The sequence below is a fragment of the Mobula hypostoma genome, chromosome 4 (assembly GCF_963921235.1).
Source record: "Mobula hypostoma chromosome 4, sMobHyp1.1, whole genome shotgun sequence".
Lineage (NCBI taxonomy): Eukaryota > Metazoa > Chordata > Chondrichthyes > Myliobatiformes > Myliobatidae > Mobula > Mobula hypostoma.
The window spans coordinates 98,095,660-98,116,179 of record NC_086100.1 but is presented as its reverse complement, the minus strand read 5'-3'; the positions used below and the strand labels follow the sequence as shown (position 1 = coordinate 98,116,179).

Sequence of the window (20,520 nt, the reverse complement as noted above, 5' to 3'; positions counted from 1 at the left end):
ATTAGAGAGGATTCAGGGGAGGTTCACAAAGATGATTCCGGGAATGAAGAGCTATCCTGTGAGGGTTGTTTGATGGCTCTGTGCCTGTACTCCCTGGAATTTAGAAGGATGAGAGGTGATCTCATTGAAACCTTTTGAATGTTGAAATGCCTAGACAGAGTAGATGTGATAAAGGATGTTTCCCATGGTGGGGGAGTCTAGGACAAGAGGGCACAGCCTCAGGATGGAGAAGTGTCCATTTAAAACAGATTCGGAGAAATTTCTTTCACCAAAGGGTGGTGAATTTCTGGAATTTGTTACCACAGTCAGCTGTGGAGGCCAGGTCATTGGGTGTATCTACGGCAGAGATTAATAAGTTTTTGATTAGCCAGGGCATCAAAGGTTACAGGGAGAGGCCAGTGAATGGGCTGAGGAGGGGAGAAAGGATAATTCATGATTGAATGGCAGAGCAGACTTGATGGGCCAAATGGCCTCACTCTGCTCCTTTGTCTTATGATCTTCAGGTTTAGTTTTTGTTTCGGTTTCCACAAACCCGTCAAATTTGAAAAGGTGTCACCTACCTCTCACAAAAGGTGTGTAAACAAGGAAGAACTTTGGGAATTTTGTAATGATCCAGGCAGATACTGCAGATCAGAAACTGTTTGTCAATTTGGCGTACCACAGGACTGGTAATGCTTGAGCGGTCACTGGCCATCCTAAAGCACTGACATGTGGGTTCAGTTTGGCCTCACCTAGCACACTGCAAGGAAGAGACAGAACAATAAATATGAACTTCAAAAATACTCCATTCAAATGACAACACATTTTCTCACAACTTCAAGTCAATAAAACCATGTAGCTATCAGGTAAGTTTATAATGATTATAAGGGATCATTGAAGCAATTATTTGACAACCTGCATTGACAAGTTCAGGACATGATCATTAGTGACTCACACATCAGTCCGTGTGAACCTAGAGCAAATTTAAATGCTGTTAAAAAAAGGACATAGCACCAAAACTGAACACAAGAAACTTTAGCAGCAGTAAATAGTAAGCAATTACCCTGACTAATTCAGAGTAGGATGCAGAGTCAAGGAGACTGAAGATGCTCAGCAAGTCGAGAAGCATCTTTCATAGGAAAAGTTATTTTGCCTATCCACCAATCTCCTCTCCCATCCCCACTCCAGCCCTCCCCTCTCTCTTCCCCCTCACCCTCCTCCCTATCTACTTCCCCCTTAACCCTTCCCTCCCCTCTCCTTCCCTCATCTCACATACCCCCTCCTCCTCCCTCACCCCATCCACTCTTCACTCCCCCCTCACTTCCACCCTCACACCCCTCCCCTCCTCTCTCCACACTCCCCCTCCCCATTTTCCCTCCTCTCTCCATCAACTCCCCACTTCTGCCTATCCCTCTCCCCTTTCCTCTTCTCACCACTTCTCCCTCCCCTCCCTTTACCCCCTCTCCCTTTCCTCCTCCACTTCTCCCTTCTCCCCACTCCTCCTCCCTTCTCCTCTTACTCATCCTCTCCACTCTTGCCCCCTCCCCTACCACTCCCTCCTCCCCCACTCCCCTACCACCCCTCCCTACTCCTCACCCACTCCCGCCTCTACCCTACCCTCACCTGCTTCTAACCAACCCCCATTCCCCCACCCTACGCCTGCCCCTATCTCCCCTAACCCCCTCCCCTGCCCCTAGAACAGGATGCTTCACAGAACCACTGACCATGAAGCACTTTGAGATATCCCATGATAGGCTCTGTATCAGTGCAACTTCTTTCATCCCAGTTTATGCTTCCATAGCTACTTCAACTACAGCTCCTTCCACCCAGTCTCCTGCAAGGATGACTCTTTTTCCTAGCTTCTCTGTCTCTGCTGTATCTACTCTCACCACGAGGCTTTCTACTCTGACACTTTGAAAGATCCTTCTCTCACGCATCCTTCCTCTATTTCCGGCCCATCTGCTCTCACCTCCCCTCTTTCCAGGCCTGACAGTTATGGCGTGTGTAATGGACCTTTCAGCTCAATCCATCGAGCAGGATTCACCTGCAACACAGTGTAGCTTCAAAAGCACAACCGGAGTTGGGTATTGTTCAGTAACTGGCTTGCCTTCTGCAAGGCACGCATCAGTAGCGTAATGGAATACCCTTCACTTTGACAAACACAGTTCCGCTCACACAAGATACTCAGCATCATGCGTAACACAGCTACTCCTCCCAATCGTTTCTTTCACCTCCAGAAATCAACTGTGTACCACCTAGGAAATTCATCGTATCTATTCACGTAGGCCACTCTGACCATCTTCCAAATCCATGACCTTATGAGCATGATGAAAAAAGAAACTACACAGGAATGCCACCAGCTGCATGTTCCCTTAAAGTCACATAGCATCCCAATTTAGAAACTGCCATTCATTCCTTCATCATCATTGGTTTAAACTTCAAGCCTTTCTCCTGACCATACTTTATCAGAATATTACAAACAAGAGATGCTGAAAATCCAAGCAACACACACAAAATGTTAAAGGAACTCAGCAGGCCAGGTGGCATCTATGGAAAAAAGTACAGTGGCCTGGCCTGCTGAGTTCCTGCAGCATTTTGTGTGTGTTGTATTATCAGAATATCTTCACCAAAAACAAAATGAAGTTAATCAAGAAGCATTTAAATTCTGAAAGGTGAATTAAATTTAACAGGGAGTACTCCAATTTTCCATTTATCACATTGGTGTTTGTGATCTTGCTGCACTAAGAACATTGCAAAATCATCCATATCTTCAGTAAGACGGCAGCATGCTCAGATGCAGCAGCCTCTTATGGGCCAAACAAAGTCATTCTTCTCTTTTTTAAATGTCCGTTTTGTATTCACGAATACTCCAGTTGGCTCTTGACGTGAGTTGGCGACAGCACATGATGAACATCGAGCTCTATGACGACCTACCGATGGCTCACCACTAAAATTGAGGCGAGAAGACTGCAACTAGTGGGGCACTATCTACAGTACCCTGAGCTACCTGCCAGCCTAGTCATCATATGGGAGCCCAAGCATGGGAGGATGAACCCTGGGCGCTCTCCCAAGACTATGGTCAACATGCTCCTAGAAGACAGTGGCGCAGCTAATGTAGATGAATTTATACTTATACTTCATTGTCGCCAAACAATTGATACTAGAACGTACAATCATCACAGTGATATTTGATTCTACGCTTCCCACTCCCTGGATTACAAATATTAAATATTAAAAATAGTAAAAACTAGTAAATATTAAAAATTGAAATTATAAATCATAAATAGAAAATAGAAAAACGGAAAGTAAGGTAGTGCAAAAAAACCAAGAGGCAGGTCCGGATATTTGGAGGGTACAGCCCAGATCCGGGTCAGGATCCGTTCAGCAGTCTTATCACAGTTGGAAAGAAGCTGTTCCCAGATCTGGCTGTACGAGTCTTCAAGCTCCTGAGCCTTCTCCCGGAGGGAAGAGGGACGAAAAGCGTGTTGGCTGGGTGGGTCGTGTCCTTGATTATCCTGGCAACACTGCTCCGACAGCAAGCAGTGTAAAGTGAGTCCAAGGATGGAAGATTAGTTTGTATGATGTGTTGTGCCGTGTTCATGATCTTCTGCAGTTTCTTTCAGTCTTCGACAGGACAACTTCCATACCAGGTTGTGATGCACCCTAGAAGAATGCTTTCTATGGTGTATCTATAAAAATTAGTGAGAGTTTAGGGGACAGGCCAAATTTCTTTAGCTTTCTCAGGAAGTAGAGGCACTGGTGGGTCTTCTTGGTAGTGAACTCTGCTTGGTTGGACCAAGTCTGGTCATTCGTAATATTGACCCTGAGGAACTTAAAGCTTTTGACCTGTTCCACTTGCACACCAATGATGTAAATTGGGTCCTGCGGTCCGCTACTCCTTCTGAAGTCAACAATCAATTTCTTCATCTTGCTGACATTGAGGGATAGGTTATTGTCTTCGCACCATGCCACCAGGTTCTTAACTTCCTCTCTGTACTCAAACTCATCATTACCCGAGATATGGTCTACAATTGTAGTGTCATCAGCAAACTTATATATTGAGTTTGATGGAAACTTGGCTACACCATCATGGGTGTACAGTGAGTACAGCAGGGGGCCGAGTACAAAGCCTTGTGGGGCAGCGGTGCTCAGAGTGATTGCAAAACAACACTGGACCTTAAGAACTTTGGGTACTGCAGGTCTACCCCATCAACAAGCCGCTCTTTGGTGGAAGAGCTGGACTTGGTGCGGACCACTGTTGCTGCCTGCTACAGGAAGGCACCAAAGTTGGTGTGTGAAGGCGGGGTACAGTTTAAGGGTGGGTGATCACCATTACAAGACTCTGTTGAACATTGATCATTTACGATGCTACAGGCCCATTTCCCTTGTCTGTTGGGTTCAATAGATGGCAGGGGAGCAGCATGACCTCTGTTATAGAAACATAGAAAATAGGTGCAGGAGTAGGCCATTTGGCCCTTCGAGCCTGCACCACCATTTATTATGATCATGGCTGATCATCCAACTCAGAACCCTGCCCCAGCCTTCCCTCCATACCCCCTGACCCCCTTAGCCACAAGGGCCATTTCTAACTCCCTCTTAAATATAGCCAATGAACTGGCCTCAACTGTTTCCTGTGGCAGAGAATTCCACAGATTCACCATTCTCTGTGTGAAGAAGTTTTTCCTAATCTCGGTCCTAAAAGGCTTCTCCTCTATCCTCAAACTGTGGCCCCTCGTTCTGGACTTCCCCAACATCGGGAACAATCTTCCTGCATCTAGCCTGTCCAATCCCTTTAGGATCTTATACGTTTCAATCAGATCCCCCCTCAATCTTCTAAATTCCAACGAGTACAAGCCCAGTTCATCCAGTCTTTCTTCATATGGAAGTCCTGCCATCCCAGGAATCAATCTGGTGAACCTTCTTTGTACTCCCTCTATGGCAAGGATGTCTTTCCTCAGATTAGGGGACCAAAATTGCACACAATACTCCAGGTGTGGTCTCACCAAGGCCTTGTACAACTGCAGTAGTACCTCCCTGCTCCTGTACTCGAATCCTCTCGCTATAAATGCCAGCATACCATTTGCCTTTTTCACCGCCTGCTGTACCTGCATGCCCACTTTCAATGACTGGTGTATAATGACACCCAGGTCTCATTGCACCTCCCCTTTTCCTAATCGGCCACCATTCAGATTTCCTATTTTTGCCACCAAAGTGGATAACTTCACATTTATCCACATTAAATTGCATCTGCCATGAATTTGTCCACTCACCCAACCTATCCAAGTCACCCTGCATCCTCTTAGCATCCTCCTCACTGCTAACACTGCCACCCAGCTTCGTGTCATCCGCAAACTTGGAGATGCTGCATTTAATTCCCTCATCCAAGTCATTAATATATATTGTAAACAACTGGGGTCTCAGCACTGAGCCTTGCAGTACCCCACTAGTCACCGCCTGCCATTCTGAAAAGGTCCCGTTTATTCCCACTCTTTGCTTCCTGTCTGCTAACCAATTCTCCACCCACACCAATACCTTACCCCCAATATGGCAAGGACAAGACCTCAAGCCACGGGCTTCCTTGCTGCTGCAGTCCGGGAGAGAAAATGCAGAACTGTGGTGTCCAGTGCTTATTTGGGGGGGGGGGGGGTAGCCTCTCCCATCACTTTAGTGCATACATGCGTTCATCAATGGAATGCTAGGAATCATATTCATTTGCAGGATGTGTCACTCTGGGACCTCAGCTATATGTATTTTTTGCATGACTACATGTTTGCATGTAGAGTGTATGCCTTGTGCCGTGTATGTTTTGCACCCTTGCCCTGCTGGAATACTGTTTCATTCAGCTGTATTAATGTACGGTTGAATTATCATTAAACTTGATATTTTATAAGTACTTCTGACTGTGAAGCACTTGAGATGTCCCAAGGTTAAGAGTCACAGTCACAGAAAAACAGAGTTCAGAAACAGGCCCTTTGGCCCATCTAGTCCATGCCGAACTGTTTAAATGGACTAGCTCCATTGACCTGTGCCCCGATCATAGTTCACCATACTTCTATCATCCATGTACCTATCCAAGCTTCTCAAACATTGAAATCAAGCTCATATGCACCACTTGCGTGGCAGCTCATTCCACACTCTCATGATCCTCTGAGTGAAGAAGTTTCCCTTCATGTTCCCCTTAATCTTTTCACCTTTACCCCATGACATCTGCTTGTCATCCCACCCAACCTCAGTGGAAAAAGTTTTCTTGCATTTACCCTATCTATAATCCTCATAATTTTGTATACCTCTATCAAATCTTCTATATTCCAAGGAGTAAAGTACTAACCTACTTAATCTTTCCTGATAACTCAGGTCCCCCAGACCCAGAAACATGCTTATAAATATCCTCAACCTTATTTACGTCTTTCCTGCAGGTAGACAGACAAAACTGCACATTATAGTCCAAATTAGGCCTTATCAATGTCTTATACAACTTCAACATTACATCTCATCTCCTGGACTCAAAACTTTGATTTATGAAGGCCAATGAGCTGAAAGATTTCTTTATAAACCTTACCTATGTCTGCTACCAGTTTCAATGAATTATGGACCTGTATTCCTGATCTCTTTATTCTACTGCACTCCCAGTACCCTACCATTCACTGTGTAAGACCTACACTGATTGGTCCTACCAAAGTGCAACACTAAATTCCAACTGACATTTTTCAATCCTTTTTCCGTTGGTCAAGATCTTGTTGCAAGTTCTGATAGTCTTTCTTGCTGTCCAGTACAGCCTGATTTTGGTTTCATCCACAAATTTGCTGATCTAGTTCACCACATTATCATCCAGGTTATTGATATAGATGACAAACAACAATGGACCCAACACTGATCCCTATGGCACTCCACTAGTCACAGGACTCCAGTCAGAGAGGCAATCATCTACGACCACTCTTGGTGTCTTCCACAAAGCCAATTTACTACATTCAAATGCCAAGTGACTGAACCTTTCAGACCAGCCTCCCATGCGGGACCTTGTCCAATGCCTTGCTAAAGCCCAAGTAGACAACATCCACTGCTCTGGCACTCTGGTTCCCATCTCCCTGCAATTCCAGTTTAAACCTCTGTCGTGTTACACTAGCAAATCTTCCTGCTAGGATATTAGTCCTCCTCCAGTTCAGGTGCAAATGATGTCTTCTGAACAAGTCCCACCTTCCCTGGAAGACAATCCAATGGTCCAAAAATCTTAAGCCCTCCCTTCTGCACCAACTCCTTAGCCACATGTTAAACTGGATGATCTTCCTAGTCCTAGCCTCACTAGCACATAGCATGGGTAGCAATCCTGAGATCACAACCCTGGAGACCCTGTCCTTTAACCTGGCACCAAACTCTCTGAAATCACTTTGCAGAACCTCTTCAATCTTCCTACCCATGTCATTGGAGCACAACCTCTGGCTGTACACCCTCCCACTTAAACGTGCTGAAGTCTGGATCTGAGATGCCCCGGATCCTGGCATTCAGGAGGCAAATTACCATCTGGGAATCTCATCCACAGAACCTCCTTTCTGTTCCCCTAACTAACAAATTCCTATCAGCACATCTTGCCTCTTCTCCCCCCCCCCTTCCCTTCTGATTCAGAGAGCCAGAGATCTGACCACTCCACTGAGATTTTCCTCCCCCAACAGTATATGGATTATAAACACAAGAAAGTCTGCAGATGCTGGAAATCCAAATCAACAGAACTCAAGCAGTATCAATGGAAATAAATAAACAGTAAAACTCTGACAATCTGCCACCTGATGATTTGTAAAAACCAAACCGTTCAGCATTTGATGTGCCAGCGGCTTGCTTATCACACCAATTTAAAATGCACCAAAATCCTGCATAAATTATGATTCCGTTGTGAAACATACAAACTAAAAACATTAAACTGTTATGGAGTATTAACTGTAATAACACTTCAAACCTGCAATATCTGATCATCCAGCACCTCCAAAGTCCCAAACATGTTGGATTATGGGAGATTTAAAAATACATATCTATACTTGTAGAACATTTTTATGACCATTCTTTACTTTGAATATCTGTAAAATGACAAATAGCTGGAAGCAATAAAGGATTAAGCAACACTTCAGGCTTCACGCTTGTATTGATTTAACCTAAGTATGCCAGATTAAACTTGCTGATGAAACTTACTTAGCAGGAATTATTACCGAGGTTATTCTGAGGAACTGACATCACTGCTCTGATATATGCTGACAAAATAAATGATAACAATTGCAAAATAAATTTTACATAGGCAAATTACAATTTTTTTAAAAATCCGGACGATGGAAATATACCAATACATCAAAGTCATCTCCTTGCAAAATGCAGAAGCCAGCAATAATGTATTATTTACCAATAAATCCTACCCATACTCGTATAGAAATGTATATCCACAGAAGTGTCCAATGCGCTACATCAATTAAATAATCCAGTAATATTTACAGATATACCCTTTTAAATAGCCATGAGCTAATCAGATCTTGTTTCCACCTATTGTGTTGAATTTCATTTCAATAACATGCAATTCCTACCATAACACAGCCATTCTTAGAGCAAAGGCATATCTTTCTTCACGCAGTGATGCTTCATATACATATTAAGAGGACAAAGAAAAACAAAGATAACAGAAACGTGGCTACTTTTATCTGTTATAGTAACCACTTTTCTAAAGCCGTGTTAAGACCCAAAAGTCCTTAAACAAGATTTTTTACTTGATGTATCTTTCTTGCTGTGCTAACAGACTGCAGCAAATCATGCGAAGGATGCTGGGATAGGGCTGCAGCAGTCAGCTGAAAAGAGATTTGCTGTTCTGCTGTCAATCAACATTCAGATATTCAGATATTAAATGCCCACCAAGTATTTGAATTTGATCAGATTATACGAGTGAATTTCATTTGGCCAAAGCCCATCAGATGTAGCTTTTAATGAACATCTACATACATACAGAATTTACTTGAGAACAATAGGATACTATTTTTAATGCCTTCTTACACAGATGCATAAAATTCTTAGGGACTCTAAAAGGTAAATCCACAGTTTATTTTATGATCTATTTTGAATTTTAATCTGCTTTTGCTATCACAATACACTTAAAATGCCAAACCTGTCTTATAAAAAGCAAAATATTCTAATTTTCCAGCCAAAACACATCAGATCATAGGTACATACGTACATGGAGCTCAGAAAAATAGAGGGCTATGGGTAACCCTAGGTAATTCCTAAGGTAAGGACATGTTCGGCTCAGCTTTGTGGGCCAAAGGGCCTGTATTATGCTGTGGGTTTTCTATGTTTCTATGATCTACAAATACGATTGAATTTATTTAAGCATCTAAGGTTTTGAGCAGCTTTGCAAAAAGCAGGAGGAAATAAAAATGAATTTTTTTAGGTAGGTTCTTTGATTTCTAGCTTACTCGTCCTATTTCTCTTTTCAAATATACTGGCTGAGGAATTCTTTCTCAAATTGACACTACACAGCTGGAAACCGAGCAGAATAAATTGGTTTAGACAACATAGAAACATTTTACCTATTTCTGGTGTCATGGCACCCATAAGAAAATGCTGTCTTTGGGCAGTCTTGTTTGATCTGGAAATGCTGTTCCAACCCCATTGCAATCTACTGAAAACCCACTGAGCTAAATGACAACCACCATGAGAACACAAAACACAATAGTTTCAAAGTCATTTTAGACAAGGACAACACCATTCTATGAATCTTATAATTGAATGCCTTGCTCATCAGCCAATTTCACAAAAGTGAGGGTAACACAGGCCCTTTGCCCAACTCATCCATGTTGAATTAGAATGGCTATCTAGGCTAATCTCACATATCTGATTGGCCAAAATCCATCTCTTACTTTCCTATCCATGCACCTGTCCCAATGTCATTTAAATGTTCTTCATCATACCTCAACCAATGTTCTTCAACATCCCTCAACCACATCCTCTAGCAACTTCTTTCACATACCTTTTGTTAACTGTTTGTCATCATACCTCCCTCAACCACATCCTCTAGCAATTTCTTTCACATGCCTTTCAAAGAAACCCCTCAGGTCCCTTTTAAATCTTTGCCCCTCCCACTTTAAACCTAAGCCCAGTGTTCTCAATTCCTTTCGGTGTGCATTCACCAGTTGTATGCTTGTCATGGTTTCACATGCCTCAATAAGATTTTCTACGCTTTAACAATTAACGTCCTAGCCTGCCTAACCTCTCCCGGTATCTCAGTCTCTCAGGTCCCGCCAAATTGTTTTCCCAATCTACTGTAACCAGGTGGAATTGAGAATTGTGCCTGTTGTTTCCAGCTGGAAGGAAGAAGGCGTTAAAGGCCCCTCGACAGGTTGCCTTAAAAGATTGCTGTGCACATGTGGCTAGTCCGAAATCTCCATGTGCTTTGTTATACTGGTGTAGCAACTTTATTTAACACACTTGACTGCACTGATGCATTTTCAGACATCCCACCTCTCCCAGAAGTTCTGGGAGTCTCCCGCATATCGATAATGGCTCCCTGACGCCCGGAAATTATATACAATATCCCGGAAATAGACTTTTTTGAGAGGGAGAGGGAGAGCAAGCATCCTGATTGGTCTCTCTTCGTGCTAAGAGTGGCCCCCAACCACCAAGTCACGAGGAAACAATATAAGTCAGCTGCACTTTTCCTCATTTCCTATCACACACTGTTGAATTTGAACATCAGTGACCCGAGACATGCAAAGGAATGGGTCCATGACCCACTTGTGAATGTCCCCGGTGAATCATCCATGTCAGTGCGGGAATAGATCAGCTCCTCGAGCTTGCAAACGACGGCGGGCTGAAAAGTATGTTTGACGTAACATCTCTGCTGGCATTCTGGATCAAAGTCAAGGCTAAATATCCTGAGATAGCCACAAAAGCACTGAAGACGTTGCTTCCATTTCCAACATCATATCGCTGCGAAGCGGAGTTTTCTGCAATGAATGCAACGAAAACTAAATTGCGGAATAGACTGGACATAAGGAACCCCCTTCGAGTATCACTGTCTCCCATTACCCCTCGATGGGACCGTCTTGTTGCAGGAAAACAAGCCCAGGGCTCGCACTGATTCAGCGATATTGGTGTGTTGCAATGATTTTATATGTCCATACGGGGAAAATATGCGCTGTGTGTTTAATATCCAAACGTCACTTAAAATGTTATGATGCAATTGACTTATCACTTATATTCCAGTTGTGATCAACACCCCCGCCCCCGGTCGGCCAGTCCGCAAGAATATTGTCAATATTAAACCGGTCTGCAGTGCAAAAACGATTGCGGACCCCTGCTAAGTAGACCTATCAGTTTTTTCTGTGGGCGGGCTTTACAGTCGACCTCAAAAATAATGACAGTGTTGCTCGCTGCACTGTTTGCAACAGTGACTTTTCTATTGTCCATGGTGGGTTAAAATGTAAAAGACATGTTGAGGTGAGTTTAACAGGTGTCTTTCGTTCATTAGCATAGCTAACATTATTTAAACTAGCAGGCTGGCTGCTAAAGAGCTACGCTATTGATGTCCTACTTGATGAGACCAAACTCCCTGTAGACTTGCTTAAAGTTGCAATAGAATAAACATGATAATATAAGTACATATTTTAATTTCACATTTTCTGCATACACCCAACTTGGTTTACAGATTAGACAAAATCACTAAACAAAGTATTACATACACCCTTGGAGGTCGACAGGGGGGAGGGGATATGGGGTTGGGGGGGCAGTGGTAATTCGGGAATGGGATTCCATGCAATCTGGTGGGTAACTCGGGAACAGGATTCCATTCGATCTGGTGGGTAATTCAGGAACAGGATTCTATTCGATGTGATGGGCAACTTGGGAACGGGATTCCATTCGATGCGGTGGTAACTTGCGAACGGGATTCCATTCGATCCGGTGGGTAACTCGGGAGCGGATTCCATTCGATCCAGTGGGTAACTCAGGAGCGGATTACATTCAATCCAGTGGGTAACTCGCAAATGGGATTCCATCCAATCCAGCGGTAACTCGGGAACTGGATTTTGTTTGAAAATGGACTTGCCTTTCTATGTACAACATTTTTAACAAAACTTCTGTTTGTTAATAAAATGTTATAACATCATCTGATGGCCTGTCTCAGAGGTCCAGAACCTGCCTGCACAATTAGCTCAGTAGTTACACTTGTTCCAGTTTAATAATGTCTTTCCTTCAACATGTTATGCAATTCTGAGGTCTCACTAATGTCTTACACAACTGCAACAAACTCCTATCCTGAAGGCCAACATCCTAAAATACCTCTTCTTCACCCTGTCCAACTGTGACACTACTTTAAGGAACTATCTATTATACTCTAAAGTTATCTGCTTCCAGCACTCTCCAGATCCTATCCTGCACTGTACAAGTCATATCTTGGTGCGACTTCCCAAAATGCAGCAACTGGCATTTGTCAGAATGGAACACCATTTGCCATTCTTCAGTACATATATTGTACCTAGCTGGACAAGATTCTTCTGTAAATTCTGAACCTTCATTTTTCCATAATACTACCTATTTTAGTGTTATCTGGAAACTTTCTAACCATGTCTTGTAATCTTCCTTGACAAGGTTTATATGAATGTCCAACAACAATCCCTACGGCACACCACTAGACATGGGCCTTCAGTCTGAGAAACAACCATTCTCTGCTTCCAACCATCAAGCCAATCCTCTGCCCATTTAGCTAGTCCTCCCAGGCTCACCTAGATTTCCAGACTATTCTCTCAGACAATGCAGGCAAACAGGACCAATTCAAACTGGAATCTTAGCTGGCATGGGCTGGTAGTAGGCTGAGGGGTCTGTATCTATGCTTAGGAGCCTGTGGCTATGACTTGACTTCCATGAGGGACTATAGACATAAGAACAGAATTAGGCCATTCAACCCATTGCGTCTGCTCTGCCATTCCATCATAGCTGATGTTGGATCCCACTCAACCCCATTCACCTACCTTCTCGCCATATCCTTTGATGCCCTGACCAATCAAGGAACTATGAACTTCCATTTTGAATATACCCATGTACATGGCCTCCATAGCAGTCTGTGGCAGAACATTCCACAGATCCACTACTCTCTGGCTAAAAAAATTCCTCCGTACCTCTGTTCTAAAGGATTGCCCCTCAATTTTGAAGCTATGTCCTCTAGTTCTGGATACCGCAACATAGGAAACATCATCTCCACATCCACCCCATCTAGTCCTTTCAACACTCAGTAGATTTTAATCAGATCCCCACGCAAGGGAGGAGAAGATGGCGACGTGACACAGCTTGCAGCGGCCACTCCGGTGAATGATATCTGTTATCTGTCAAGTAGGGTGCCGTGCACAATCCTGATTTGATGGAGACAGACGTGAGAGCACGGAGGAACATCTGGTGAAACTTCTGAAATGCCTATTTAGCTGCCGCTGCTATTGTGTGATCCAGAATCTCCGGAGGGGAAGGGCCCGAGTCCTCGGCTTTGCTTGTTGCTCGGTGGCCGGGGCGGGGTCAAAGCGCTCAGCAGAGATGGTGCTCAGTGTCGGAGGGCTGGTCGGAGGCTTAAAGTTTTCAGACAGACTCAGAGTCGGCTGCGGTCGGGTGCTTCCAATGCATCGGCAAGTTTGCGATGCTTCCATCTGCATGAGATGATGGGGCTATCAGGACTTGAGACTTTTTTTTACCGTGCCCATCGTCTGCCCTTTATCAAATTACGGTATTGCTTTGCACTGTTGTAACTATATATTATAATTATGTGGTTTTGTCAGTTTTAGTCTTGGTTTGTCCTATGTTTCTGTGATATCTTTCTGGAGGAACATTGTATCATTTTTTAATGCATGCATTTCTAAGTGACAATAAACGAGGACTGAGTGTCCTCATAATCTAATCTAATTCTTCTAAATTCCAGTGAGTATAGGGCCAAAGCTTCCAAACGCTCCCATGTTTCATTTCCAGAATCATTCTCATGAATCTCCTCTGGACTCCTCTCTCCAATAACAACACATCCTCTCTGAGATATGGGGCCCAAAACTCCAACCTGTACATTAATCTTCCAGGAGTCTTGCATGAGGACTCCTAAGTCCCTCTGCACCTCTGATGTTTGAACCTTTACCCCATTTAAATAGCAGCCCACGTGATAGTTCCTTTTACCAAAATACATTATCATACATTTCCCAACACTGTATTCCATCTGCCACTTTTTTGCCCATTCTTCCAATTTGCCTAAGTCCTGCTGCAATTGGTTTGCTTCCTCAGCACTACCTACCCTCCACCTATCTTTCTATCATCTGCAAACTTTGCCACAAGGCCATCGATTCCATTATCTAAATCATTGACAAAAAATGTGAAAAGCAATGGTCCCAATACTGACCCCTGAGAAACATCACTAGTCAATGGCAGCAAATCAGAAAAGGCCCTTTTATTCCCACTCACTGCCTCCTGCCTGTTAGCCATTCCTCTATCTATGTCAGTATCTTTCCTGTAACACCATAGGATTTTATCTTGTTAAGCAGCCTCATGTTTGGCACCTTATCAAATGCCTTCTGAAAATCCAAGTTAATGACATCCACTGCCTCTCCTTCATCCACACTGCTTGTTACTTCCTCAAAGAACTCTAACAGATTTGTCAGGCATGATTTTCGTTTACAGAAACCATGCTGACTTTGACTTATCATGTCATTGGTCTCTAAGTACCCTGAAACTTCATCCTTAATAAAAGACTCCAACACTCTCGCATCCACTGAGGTTAGGCTAACTGGCCTATAATTGACGCAGACTGGAAGACCGCTTTGCTGAACATCTACGCTCTGTCCGCCAGAGAAAGCAGGATCTCCCAGTGGCCACACATTTTAATTCCACATCCCATTCCCATTCTGACATGTCTATCCACGGCCTCCTCTACTGTAAAGATGAAGCCACACTCAGGTTGGAGGAACAACACCTTATATTCCGTATGGGTAGCCTCCAACCTGATGGCATGAACATTGACTTCTCTAACTTCCGCTAGGCCCCACCTCCCCCTCGTACCCCATCTGTTATTCTTTTTTATGCACACATTCTTTCTCTCACTCTCCTTTTTCTCCCTCTGTCCCTCTGAATATACCTCTTGCCCATCCTCTGGGTCACTCCCCCCCCCGTCTTTCTTCCCGGACCTCCTGTCCCATGATCCTCTCGTATCCCCTTCTGCCTATCACCTGTCCAGCTCTCGGCTCCATCCCTCCCCCTCCTGTCTTCTCCTATCATTTTGCATCTCCCCATCCCCCTCCAGCTTTCAAATCCCTTACTCACTCTTCCTTCAGTTAGTCCTGACGAAGGGTCTCGGCCTGAAACGTCGACTGCGCCTCTTCCTATAGATGCTGCCTGGCCTGCTGCGTTCACCAGCAACTTTGATGTATGTTGCTTGAATTTCCAGCATCTGCAGAATTCCTGTTGTTGGCCTATAATTTCCTCTCTTTTGTCTTCCTCCCTTCTTCAAGAGTGGAATGACATTTGAAATTTTCCAGTCCTTTAGGACCTTACCAGAATCAAGTGATTCTTGAAAGATCATGACCAATGCATCTGTTATTTCTTCAGATACTTCTTTCAGGACTCTGGGATGTAGTCCATCTGGTCCAGATGACTTATCCACCTCAAGATCTTTCAGTTTGCCTAGCACTTCTTTCCTTTGTAATAGCAATGGCACTCACTCCTGTTCCCAGTCATGGACCTCTGGCACACTGCAAGTGTCTTCCACAGTGAAGCAAGATGCAAAATGCCCATCAAGTTCATCTGCCATTTCTTTGCCCCCATTACTACCTCACCAACATCATTTTCCAATGGTTGAATATAAGCTCTCACCTCCTTCGTACTCTCTATATAACTGACAAAACTTTTGGTATCCTATGTTTTATTATAGGCTAGTTTGCCCTCATATTTCATCTTTTCCCTTCTTAAAAGATGTCTTTTGCTGGACTTTAAAAGCTTCCCAATCATTTAACTTCCCATTCATTTTTGCTGCTTTGTATGCCTTCTCCTTGGCTGTTATGCAGTCTTTAACTTCCCTTGTCAGCCATGGTTGCTTACCCATCATTAGAGAACTTGTTCCTTTGTGGGACATGTCTATCCTCTCTGCTGTCATCCATCAGTGAAAAGTCCTGCTATAATCCATAAAGACAACATCCACTGCCCTGCCCTCATCAATTCCCTTGGTTCCCTCTTCAAAAAAGTAGGCACTGACATTGTAAGGTTACTTTAATGCCAGTGAAAATTGCAAAGAGTAATAAGAAGACCTGGGAATCAAAGGATCAGATGCTTTTGTCCTCAATTCCACTCCAAATATGGGATTGAGCAAGCTAGACTATCAAGTATGTAGGTACGGCCGGGTGGGCAATTGTTGTGGGCGGGGGGGGGGCGGTGTTGAGCAAGCTAGGTTCTCAAGTGGGCAGGTACAGCCAGGAGGGCAATGGTTGGAGGTGAGATTGAGCAAGCTAGACTCTCAAGTACGCAGGTACGGCCGGGTGGGCAATTGTTGGGGGGTGGGGGGGGATGGGACTGAGCAAGCTCGACTCTCCAGTAGGAAGATACTGCCGGGTGGCCATCGCTGGGGGTGGGAGTGAGCAAGCTAGACTCTCGAGTAGGTAGGTACGGCCAGGTGGCAATCATTGGGGTGGGAATTGAGCAAGCTGGACTATCGAGTAGGCAGGTACGGCCGGGTGGGCAATCGTTGGGAGGGGAGATTGGGATCGAGCAAGCTAAACCCTCGATTAGGCAGGTACAGCCGGGTGGGCAATCATTGCGGGGGGGGGGGGAATTGAGCAACCTAGACTCTCATGTAGGCAGGTACAGCCAGGTGGGCAATCATTTGGGGGTGGATTGAGCAAGCTAGACTGTCGAATAGGCAGGCACGGCCGGGTGGCAATCGTTGGGGGTGGGAATTGAGCAAGCTAGACTTTCTAGTTGGCAGGTACAGCTGGGTGGGCAATGGTTGAGGGGTGGGGTAATGGGATCGAGCAAGCTAGACTCTCTAGTGTGCACGTACAGCCGGGTGGACAATTGGTAGGGGGGAGGATTGAGCAAGCTAGATTCTCGAGTCGGCAGGTATGGCCGGGTGGGCAATCGTTGGGGCATGAGATTGAGCAAGACTCAAGTAGGCAGATACAGTGGAGTTGCTATCGCTGGGGGGAGGGGGGGTGGATTGAGCAAGCTAGACTCTCGAGTATGCAGGAATGGCCAGGTGGGCAATCGTTCGGGTGGGTTTGAGCAAGCTGGACTCTCATGTAGGCTTGTACAGCCAGGTGGGCAATCGTTGGGGGGTGGGAATTGAGCAAGCTAGACTCTCGATTAGGCAGGAATGGCCGGGTGGGCAATTGTTGGGAGGGAGGGAATGGGATTGAGCAAGCTGGACTCTCACATATGCAGGTACAGCCAGGTGGGCAATCATTGGGGGGTGGGGGGGGGAAATCGGATTGAGTAATCTGGACTCTCAAGTAGGGAGGTACAGCCGAGTGGGCTATCGTTGGAGGGGGTGGGATTAAGCAAGCAGAAGATAGCAGAAGATGAACCTGTGGTCGGCTCTATTAAAGCATCAAGATTGAAAATTTTTTTAAAGATGGAAAACAAAGAGTTGTTCAGCACTACCTGCCTACCTTTGACTGGTTCCTCTCTTCTCACTACTACCATTGGGTGGGAGATGCAGGAATCTTGAGTCTCGCACTCCCTGGGTCAGGAGCAGTTGTTGCCCTGCAGCCAGCCATCAGCTCCTGGACGGACGGGCCTCACTCGCCTCAGAGTTGAATGTGTTTTACAGCTGTGGACTCAATGTCTGAGGTTCTGCAGTTCACCTTCATTGTGATGCTGTTTTTTTTGACCATTTGTGCAATTCGATCAAGGTGTCAAGGCCGAGGAGGAAGAACAAACCAGCTCACTGCTCTGCAAGATTTAATTGCCTCAGCAAGGCAGTATCGGCCTGCAAACATGAGCACTGAACTGGCTCCTTGGCTGTTTGTGGGGGCGGGGAACTGCAGTTGATGTTCTCTGTGTAATTTGTTTACTTTTTATTGTTTGCACTATGTGTTCTGTTTAATTCACACACTGGGTGTTTGACAGTCCTCGTGTGTTTTAATATCTTATATTCTGTTCCTTTGTTTTGTGACTGCCTGCAAGACTCATTTCGAGGTTGTGTACTGTATACATATTTTGATAATAAATGTACTTTGAACTTTTAAGTATTCATTCTCTGCAGTAAAAAGTACAATTACAATTGCAACTTCAATTATTTCCAGTCCTTTCCTCAAACCCAATCTTATTCCCCTTACTAACACACATTATTTATACTCCAAGCAGCCTCAAATGTTTCTAAAGCAATTTGCAACATCCTGCAAGGCAAATGTGATAAAATTATTTTGTAAGCTTTCTTATTTGGAAGCAACTAGAAAAACTTGTGAACATTATTTAATGGGTTAAGTGAAGACTAGCTTCATTTTTGCATCCAATTAACTGGCTGGTACTATACCTCATTTATAAAAGTTCCACCTTTTTAAACAAGAAATAACAGTGAGCATTGGCCTACGAGCTCCCTCACGCTCGGATGAAGTCCGAACTGCGCTTTCCCACTACCCCTTTGCCAAACCTTTTTCATTCTCAACAAACTCATCACATGATTCCCCCATCAGCCTCCAGGATGGAGAATCAAATCCATTAATGCATTGTCAACCCAAACTAACCAAAGAAGGTCTCTCAGCAATTAACAGCCGTTAAATAAATAGGGCTACAACATCACATATTAACTTGAATTTCACTTTACGATGTTAAATCAAATTACGTAAAATAGCAAATTAAACTCCGCGGTGAAGACAATGTTTAAACGTTTGAAAACGGTAAATGCTGATGGTGAGGGATCATCGGCAAATTAACTGCAACGCCGTCATAACTCAAAAACACCAGGCTTCAGCAAATCTGCGTATAACCTGCTTCTATGATTTGTATTTATCTTCTAGAACTTTTTGTTAAAGAAAATACATATAATAAACAACCCTGCATTTAATGCAAGCTTAAATTCGAAATATATCCATCATTGATCAGTGTGTGACCAACAACCACCTTCATTACAAAATTATAAAAGACGTCAGATTATTTCTTGCCTTACTTACATGAACAACATGATTAGTATTTTTCATATATTACACAGTCGAAAAATCACAAGGTTGCCATTCCCTTTCTGCTCGGCATAAACCATTCCACAGAGCTGCCGGCCCTATAACGATGCTTCCATAACTAACCGGTTTAGCGAGAACAAGTCGAGGCGGAGTCAGTAGCCTGGGAGGCGGTAGTTACCCAATAAACTGGTCTCCTGTTAGCTCTGAGCTCATTGTTCCAGGGAGACGGGGTGGAGATAAGTGAAAAGCCGAGGCTGTATTCAGTCGCGATTTCTAAACGCTTTTTTTCAGAGGGCCTGGATGATGGGGGAGGGGAGAAGCTTTGGAAAAAACAATCTGCGCTAGTCTTTCGTGGAGAATCCAGCCTTCTCGGTCAGATCAAACTTCCGTTCAGGGTAGAGGCTGGCATAATTTAAATTGCCATGTTGGTAAGGCAGAGTGGTGTTGCAAGTCTGCAAGGGGAAACTATTTAATTTCGAGCAAATAGCCTTTTTAGTCAGCCAGTAACTAGCTATGTCAGCACCAGACTCAGATGTAGGTAATTTTATGTACCGTGCTTGGGATGGAGATGCCTCCTACGCGGTAAAGATTAATGTAAAACAATTAGAAATTATTAAATAAATCCATGAATAATTTGCAACTTGGGCAAGACATTTACTGATATTTTGTACAGGTCACCGATAGAAATGATCTAATGGTATAAATAACATAGAACACAGAAATCTACAGCACATTACAGATCCTTAGGCCCACAACGTAGTGTCGACCATGGAACCTACTCTAGAAACTGCCTAGGATTTCCCTACCGCATAGCCCTCTATTTTTCTAAGCTCCATGTAAGAGTATCTTTATCATGATTTTTAGAAATTCTGCCATTGTTCTTTAGCGTTCACCGTTTTTCAAACAAATATACAAACAAAATTTGAGCCAGTAATATTAAAAAGGATACCAAAAGATACACACACAAAAATGCTGGAGGTATTCAGTCAGGCACAGGAGGTGATGGGCAGGTGGGGAGAAGGAAAATTTGAGTTTCCATTCCCATTCCAACATGTCGAGGCCACACTCAGGTTGGAGGAGCAATGCCTCATATTCCATCTGGGTAGTCTCCAATTTGGTGGCATAAGCATCACTTTTTTTCTCATTTCTCTCCTCTCCTCTCCCCCTCCTCCTTTTTCATGTCCCAGTCTATTTCCCCTTTCACTACTTCTGACCTGCCTACCTGCCTCTAGTGCTTCCTTTTCTCCCACAGTCCACTGTCTTCTATCAGATTCCTTCTTTTAGAGCCCTACATCTCTTCCACCTTTCATTCTCCTGGGACCATGCCAGAATCAAGTGATTCTTGAAAGGCTATGACCAATGCATCTGCAATCTCTTCAGCAACCTCTCTCAG

At 44.1% G+C, this 20,520-nt stretch overlaps 1 protein-coding gene across 4 annotated transcripts in view; it reads right to left on the bottom strand.

Annotated features, from left to right (window-relative positions):
- trim2a (tripartite motif containing 2a) overlaps window positions 1–19,277 on the bottom strand; it is a 258,355-nt gene extending 239,078 nt beyond the window's left edge. For 3 of the 4 annotated variants that reach the window (XM_063046246.1, XM_063046249.1, XM_063046250.1), the window contains exons 1-2: window positions 19,122–19,277; window positions 561–739 (exon numbers count right to left, since the gene is read on the bottom strand). In XM_063046246.1, the coding sequence (XP_062902316.1) occupies window positions 561–694 (134 nt within the window). In that variant the 5' untranslated portion in view covers window positions 695–739; window positions 19,122–19,277. Of the gene's footprint in view, window positions 1–560; window positions 740–8,540; window positions 8,730–19,121 lie in introns of those variants that run through there. The other variant, XM_063046248.1, reaches the window with a different exon arrangement.
- Between the last annotated feature and the right edge of the window lie 1,243 nt (window positions 19,278–20,520).